Genomic DNA, 8,423 nt, shown 5'->3' with positions numbered 1-8,423 from the left:
GGGTCTAGTCCTAGGCCTCTGGGACTCTTCATACCGACTGTGACTTCCATCTGCATGTACGTGAAAGAGTTCTATTACCTTTGCTTTCGGATGATAAGATCTTATCATATCGAGATAATTTCTTCTTACAGTTTATTTTTAGTTCTCATGAAACACCCAGCAAATATATACGGAAAGATATTCTTTCAAAAGGTCTGTATTCCTAAGAACTGCTCAGAAAACTTTGGTAAAAAGAATGGAAAACAATTATCTAAGATCTGGTATAGAACAAATGTTGTAACCTTGGGTGCCAGTCCTTATTAATGCACTATTATCATCATCATCATTAATATCACTGATATTGTTACTGTTACCATCATCCAATTCATCCCTATTGTAATTTATATTAGTGCTATTATTACCATTGTTGTTGTTATTATTGTCTATTATAACCAATGATATTATTATCAATATCAATGCTATGATGATGAGGATGAGGATGATTATATTGCTCTTATTATACTGTTGTTGTTGCTATAATTATCATAATCAAAAACCTCTCTTCCCGTAAAAAGGGTTTTCCTTTTATATCTTTCCATATTTGACGTATGTTTCATCTCTGAAACATTAATCTAAGTTAGAGTATTGTCAGTTGTGATTGTTTGAGTATCATCAATTATGATAATTTGTCACAAGAAAACTCGTGTATATGTGATATATCTGGGTGATATTTTATCAATAGTTATATCTTACATCAAGGTATTTTTAAGTTATTCATTAGACGTCCTAATGATATTTTCAAAATTCACCGTTTTGTTCTTTTCTTTTCATTCGGGCTAAATAACTTCATTTGTGTTTTGTTTTATCATATATCCTCCCTAAAGTTCTAAAGTTTATGTATTAGATTATACCGAATTTCCATTTATAGAGATAGTTCTTTCTCGACCGGAAAAGAGAGGAAATTAGATACTGTCTAAATTATTTTTTATGTTTTATTTATATAAACCAAAGGCATCGCGCGCCAAAAGTTAAATCGTCGACTATATTCATTGATTTCAGAAAACAGGACTCGCACATTTTTTTGAATATATACTAAATAGATTTTATTTATATATATTTTTTCACATTCCTTCTTTCCTTCCCCTTTCCCTTATTTGTATCTACCGTGATACTGCTTATCCAACCTAATCCCAGGTGAATTACGGGATAGTGAGTGCACGTAAATATATTACAATTTTTTTGTCTTTTATATTTGATTAATATTTATTTTCATAAGTGATATTGATGAAAAAAGTTAAAATGATATGATTTTTTTTTTACCCTTATAACAGACCATGTAAAACAATAACGCATGCATTATCTTAAGTGCATAGTATGTTATACTGTTGTTCTTTTTGATAATTTCTTATCTTGTTTTTCGAGTAGCTTTTTATATCTTTTGTAGCGCTAACTCGCTTGGAATAGAAGTTATTTCTAATATCCTTTGTCTGGGCTTTGATAACGTAATCACTAGTAGTTTTACACCTTTATTTTGGCGTCGAGGAAGTTCTATCTTCGTAGGTGACATATAAAAAAAAAACTAATGGAGATACGGAAGAATACAAAAAAGTCCATGAAGAAAAATACCAATAACCCTAAAATCACCCATTTTTCCAATAAACATTTCACCTTCGTACTTCCGATTTCCACCGGCAGAGGCGCCTTTAGCTCATCGGAAAGAGACACACGTACCTGACAGACTTAGCTTGAGGGTGTCCATAGTGGGAGATAAGAGAGCTAGGTGGCGTAGGTTGGACCTGCGTGAGGATCGCCTGCCTACTGAAGGTCTTTCACGTCGGATACAAGGGGTGTATGATGTGGTAGGTGCTGATAAGGAGCACTATTAATTTTTTTCTCTCTCTTTCCTCTGTTTCGGAGGGTGTTCGCGAAGATGCATTTTTTTTACTTGATTTTATTTGTTGTTGGTATTATTAATATAGTTGTAATATCAGTTACGGTGTTGATACATGTTTCACGGAAGAAGAAATAAGTATGTATATACACACACACACACATATATATATATATATATATATATATATATATATATATATATATATATACATATATATATGTGTGTGTGCATATAAATAAACAAATATATAAATGTATAAATATATATATATATATATATATATATATATATATATATATATATATATATATACACACATGAATATACACATACATATATATATAAATATATACATATATATATATATATATATATATATATATATATATATATATATATATATATATATATATATATATATATATATACGCGATAGCATAGCTTAGTAACAAGAAAAAAAAATAGGACAGAGACTGAAGTCCTTGAAAGAAGAAATTTCCTGAGTTCGTCTCCGCCTCAGTCGACGCGCATTGACGGCCGCCATGTCATTACGAAAGCCTTTCCGCGTAAAGCCGGGTTCACGCACGATGTTCTGGGGGCTTGGTGGAGATACATAGGGAGAGGGTTTTTAATCTCTCTATGTATCTTTTCCTTGTTCTCTTCTCCATTCATATCTTCTTTTTCTTCCCTCCCTCCTTCCTTCTCTCCCTCCCATCCCTATCTCCATCCTAACTCCTTCCCTCCTCTCAGATATGCCTCCCTTCCTCCCTCCCTCCCTCTTCCCTCCCTCCCTTCCCTCCCTCCTTCCCTCCCTCTTCCCTCCCTCCCTCTTCCCTCCCTCCCTCCCTCTTCCCTCCCTCCCTTCCCTCCCTCCCTCCCTCCCTCTTCCCTCCCTCCCTCCCTTCCCTCCCTCTTCCCTCCCTCCCTCCCTCTTCCCTCCTTCCCTCCTCTCTCTTCCTCTCTCCTCAGTAGCGAAGAGAGGTGAGACAGGTTTAAATCCCGACGCCTTAAGGACACCCGCAATCAATAAGAGGCGCGAGGGCGTCTTGGTACAAAAATGGGGGGGGGGGGTTAAATCGAAAAATCAAAATATACTAGAAAGCAAAAATATATAGAAAAAAAAATAGAAAGAAAGAGGAAAGGATATCAAGGGGGGAAGAGAGAGAAGAAGAGATTGGCGAAAAAAATAAGAAAACAAGGAAAAGATTATGAAAAATGCAGAAAATAACGATTAAAACGAAATATAGGGAAACTATACACAAATCAGAAATTATATACATATATATAATTTTATATATAATTATATATATATATTTATATATATATATATATATATATATATATGGGAAATGTTAAGAAAGAAGAAAAAAAGTAAAACAACGAAAAAGGGGATACAAAAAAAGAAGCTGAAGAACAAGAGGGAGAAAGAGAAGAGGCTGAAGAACGAGAAGAAGAAGACCAATAAGCAGAATAATAAAAAAAAAACAATAAGCAGAAAAGGGAGAACAATAAGAATGAGAAGAGGAAGAACAAGAAGAAAAATAGCATTAAGTGTAAAAGTTAGCCCGGCGCGTGAGACTGGAAATGGATTGTCATGGCCCGAGGCAGACCCACTTGTGTTGCACAGTCTGCCGATCGCACGACGCCCTACGCATGCTGGATACAACACACGAATCTTTCTGGCCACTTATATACGTGCGGAATATGTGAGACTTTATTGCTTTCTTTGATGCGTGTGTTTCGTTGTGTGTTGCGAGGTTCCGTGCGTGTTTGTTTAGTGTTTTTTTTTTTGTGTGTGTGTATTTTTATAGTATATTTAATTGTTTGCTTTCTTCATCTGTTTTCTTTTTCTCTGGTTGTCTGCAGATTCGTCTAAATAAGTCTTCACAGAAAAAAAGAGGACGGAATTAAAATTCAGACAACAAAGAAAAATACACACAGAAATGGCACAACTGAGATAAATATTTGAAAAAAACATCGTCACATCAAAAAGATACAAAAAAAGTGTAGACACGGATGAAAACAGGAATACAAAGAAAGCAGTAAAGATAGATAACGAAGACACGAAGGGAAAATCGAAAAAATAAAAATTAAAAACACATGAAAATAAACGACCACGACCTATCCCACCCTCTATTTCCTTAACCCCCTCCCCCTCCCTCTCCCCCCGCCCTGCTTCCCTCCCCTCCTTCCCAACCAACCCATTCAGTTCCCCCCCCCCACCCCCAACCTTTCCTACCCTCACCCCCCCCACCCCCCACCTGGTACGAAAGAAGGAAAAAGAGAATAATGAGTGTGAAAAAAAGGCCATTGCTGTATGCAGGTCGTTGTGATTCTAAGAATATGAAGGTTTTGCGGCCATCTTTGATTCTGCTCGTGTAGGGGGTGGGGTGGGGGTGGGGGTGGGGGTGCGTGTTGAGGTTGTTTTTTTTCGGGGGATGTGTGTGGGAGGGGGGGGGGGGGGAAAGGTTGCTTGCGTGTTGGTGTGTGTGTGCCTGTGGGTGGGTGTGCTTGTGTGTGTGTGTGTGTGTGTGTGTGTGTGTGTGTGCGTGTGTGTGTGCGTGTGCGTCTGTGCGTGTGTGTGTATGTGTGAGTGTTTTCTTAGTTGTAAATGGCGGCTGTGTAGGGGTAAGGCTGACGAGCAGCCATAAAGAGAGATGTTGGATCATGTTCCTTTATCCTTCTTGTGCGATCCCCTTCCCTCCCTCCCCTTCTCCCCTCTTCTTTCCTCTTTTCCCTTCCCTCCCTCCCCTTCTCCCCTCTTTTGTCCTCTTTTCCCTTGACTCCTATACTCTTTCCCTCCTTTCCTCTTCCTCCATCTTTTTCCTTGACCCCTTTTCTCCTTCCCTCTTCCATTCCCTTCTTCCCTTTCCCCTCTTTCCTTCCTTCACATCCTTTCCTTCCCTCTCTCTCTCCTTTCTTCTCCTTCTCCTTCCCTTCCTTATCATTTCCTTTCCTTCGTCCTACGTCTTACTTCCTTCCTCCATCTTCCCCCTTCCTCTCCATCAACTTCTCCGTCCCCTCTCCTTTCCCTCCTTCTTCTCTTCCTTCTTTCCTTTCCTTCCTCGTTCTCTTTTTCTCCTTTCCCTCTCCATCTCCTCCTACTTTCCTCTCCTCCTTCGACTTCTCCCTCTCCATCTCCTCCTTCTTCTCTTCCCTTCCCTCTCCTTCTCCTCCTTCGCCCCCTCTCCTTTCCCTCCTTCTCCTCTTTCCCTTCCCCTCTTTCTCACCTTCTCCTCCTTCTCCTTCCCTTTCTATCTCCTTCCCTTTCCTTCTCCCCCTTTCTCCTCCTTCCCCTCTCCTCCCCCCTTCTACTTCACCACTCCTCCTCCTTCGTCCCTTCCCCCTTTCCCCCTTCTCTTTTTTCCCTATTTCTCCGTTTTCCTCTGCCTCCCCTTCTCTCTGTATCCGGTTCCTTGTTTCTCAGTTCCGTCTTGCGAGATGCGTGCGTGGGCGCTACAGTGTGGGAGACATAATGGTAGGAATTGTGGTGATGGTGATGATGAGGGTGAGGGTGAGGGTGAGGGTGAGGGTGAGGGTGAGGGTGAGGGTGAGGGTGAGGGTGAGGGTGAGGGTGAGGGTGAGGGTGAGGGTGAGGGTGAGGGTGAGGGTGAGGGTGAGGGTGAGGGTGAGGGTGAGGATAAGGGTGAGGATGAGGGTGAGGGTATGGATAAGGGTGAGGATGGGGACGATGATGATGACGATGATGATGATGTTGATGATGATGATGATGATGATGATGATGATGATGATGATGATGATGAGGAGGAGGAGGAGGAGGAGGAGGAGGAGAAGGAGGAGGAGGAAGAAGAAGAAGAAGAAGAGGAGGAGAAGAGAGAGAGAGAGAGAGAGAGAGAGAGAGAGAGAGAGAGAGAGAGAGAGAGAGAGAGAGAGAGAGAGAGAGAGAGAGAGAACCGGTCAGTTGATATACCAGGATAAAACTAGACATAAAACATAGTAGTACATGTCTCTCACCAAGAACGGCCTTGCAAATTTATCTATTTCAGGCAAAGCTCTTGTGTTTACATAATATATCTAATGAAATACTGTCCTTTGTAAAGTATGTGCTTAATGGTCAAGTATGTGTGAATTTGGTAGATTACACAACTTACACAAGCTGGTAACTTTATTTATCCTGCCTACCACCGATGCGTTTTGTTTCGGACACCACGTTATAATGAATGATTCATCTGTTAGTTTTCATTCAACGCTATTATGTACAAGCTCTGCCGATACACCAATGCCATTTTCAACAATACCCTGTGGAGAAAGCGGGATAGGGAGAGGCGTTACACCCGTCCTCCCATTCGCAAATATGCCTGTCCATCCCGACTGTGGCCGCCAGATGTCTCGATTGTGTCCTCCTTAAATTCCTGAAAATTAAGTGACTGTTTCTGTCACAAATTCCTGGAAATCAAGTGCTTTGACTGTAAATTTTTCAAGTGTTCTGAACGTGTACCCGATTAAATATCGTAAACCAATTGTCTAGAACGAATCTTCATTAAGCCCCTAAAAAATAATGAACATTTTCTCTCCAAGGCCCCGCCTTCCTACGTACATTACAAAGAAGCTGCTCATACATAGACTATTATACGCATCATTGTTATTCACAGAGTGACTTCTACTGTTCAACAAGGGACACACGCACACCGCTACGCGCGGACATTTAACTGCGGCGTAGGCCACTGGGATCCCGTCTCAGACACCGACTGTAAAGAAGGACTGGTAAGTGGTAACACGATCGCTTAATCTATCAGGATGGAGGATGTGATCAGAGGCTGGGCGTGTTGTCTTGATTTTCGGATCTTTTAAGTCTGGGATTGCTGGTGGTTTGTATTTTTTGGATCCTTCCTTGCGGTCGGTCTTCAAATAGCTCATTTTTGTCTGTGTGTCTATGTGCTTGTCAAATGCCTTTCCATTTTATCTCTTTCTATCCCTACTCCTCTTTCTATGGCTCCCTCGATATTTTCCTACTCTGTCTATTTATATTTAGCCCAGTGCTAATGCTTATCTCCGAACTTTCAAATCGGTGATGAAAAATACCTAATCTTGTTTTATCGGTAAAATGATAAAAAAGCATAACATCTCATGTCAGTTTACGTAAATTTTATTATAGTTTACGTGCACTCGTAAGGTACAATCACAGTATCATCTTGAACTGTGAACATTTTTTGTTATGGAAATAACTTACTTGTCACGTTCTGAATACTCCCGTTCTACCCTCTATAACGTTCTTGGTTGTGTCTCAGGACGAGTACCAGTTTCGCCTACGCACCATTCCAGACAACTTTGTTTCAGAGCGAGGGACGAGTACCAGTTTCGCCTACGCACCATTCCAGACAACTTTGTTTCAGAGCGAGGGAGCAGCGCGCGATCTATCACGATCTTTCGCGCTGTCTTTCATTCTTTTATGTTCTTCATTTTTTGAGTTGTAGATATTGCTAAGCTTAGATGTGACAAACAATGCAGTGCAGATTCCATATCAGCTGACTATGTATTTTATACTTAGTGTTATAAGAAGTAATACAGTTTATGGTAGGGCCAAAACTTTTGATTTGATTTTTTTTCGTAAATACGAAATGAATAACCGTCCATAATGAAAAAAACCCAAAGAGTTGGGGAAGAGGAAGGAGACCTGTGCTTATGGCTTCTAACGCCACTCCGCAAACCAGCCATACTGGCAGAGGGGCACATTGCAGATGCTACATAAGGGCGGTACTTTAGAGCGGGAGGACGACATATTGTACGTCGTCGCCCTGTGAAGATGGCGCTTGGTAGAGACCGTGGATGGGCGCCCTCGTTGCTTTCTTGTGGTGCCATCTATGTCTGTGATTCTAAACTAAACCTCTTTTGGTAAATATCACGATAATTTCAGTAATGAAAAGGACAGTAATGGTAAGGTGAATGGCCATCATTAATAACCAAATAGTGTTATTGCTCATAGTGCAATAGGAAACGCCTCTCTCATCACAAGAGACACTATTGTGCATTCCGACTTCAGGACCAAAGTTCGACCGTCAGGGACGTCTTGGCGCCGTCCAGATAATAATGTGTTTCAGAATTCTTTGAATTAATCGTTTTTCTTACCTTAATTATTGAATATTAGGTTTAGTTGCATATGCAACACTGATTAGTGGTGTGGCAATTTTAAGGGTAGAGGTTTACGTATGTACAAGAAATGTATGTATGCATGCATGCACGCTTGTATGTACGGACTCGATCGTATATTTAATAACAAGTACTGATCCCTAACGCAAAAAGGAAACCCTATCCATAGCAACAATAAATTCATCCCAAACTGACCTGTGCCCTTGACCTTGACCCTCGACCGAGTGACATTCGAAGGTCAACCCCCAAGCGACACGCAACGTCCGTACCTTGCGTTCGCATAGAGACTGAATCCGCTCGCGCACCTGCAAGCCTGCCATAGTCAACAGACCCGGATACTTTGCTGTGCGGAAGAAACACTTGGATGGGTGTGGTTCGGCCAGTTTCATAGCATGTCTGTTTTCGTATATTTTTCCTCTTTTATTTCTTCTGCTATTGTATT

General features: G+C 40.7%; 1 protein-coding gene across 2 annotated transcripts in view; it reads right to left on the bottom strand.

Annotated features, from left to right (window-relative positions):
- The window catches only part of LOC122253635 (sphingosine-1-phosphate lyase), a 22,737-nt gene extending 20,909 nt beyond the window's left edge, over positions 1–1,828 (bottom strand). The window contains exon 1 of one of the 2 annotated variants that reach the window (XM_043016914.2): positions 1,711–1,828. In XM_043016914.2, the coding sequence (XP_042872848.1) occupies positions 1,711–1,738 (28 nt within the window). In that variant the 5' untranslated portion in view covers positions 1,739–1,828. Of the gene's footprint in view, positions 37–1,710 lie in introns of those variants that run through there. The other variant, XM_086544553.1, reaches the window with a different exon arrangement.
- Between the last annotated feature and the right edge of the window lie 6,595 nt (positions 1,829–8,423).

This window comes from Penaeus japonicus, unplaced genomic scaffold, assembly GCF_977035675.1.
Source record: "Penaeus japonicus unplaced genomic scaffold, GWHDUDI00000001_assembly GWHDUDI00000015, whole genome shotgun sequence".
In the NCBI taxonomy this organism is placed as follows: domain Eukaryota; kingdom Metazoa; phylum Arthropoda; class Malacostraca; order Decapoda; family Penaeidae; genus Penaeus; species Penaeus japonicus.
The sequence above is the reverse complement of the archived record's forward strand: the minus strand, read 5'-3'. Positions and strand labels throughout refer to the sequence as shown.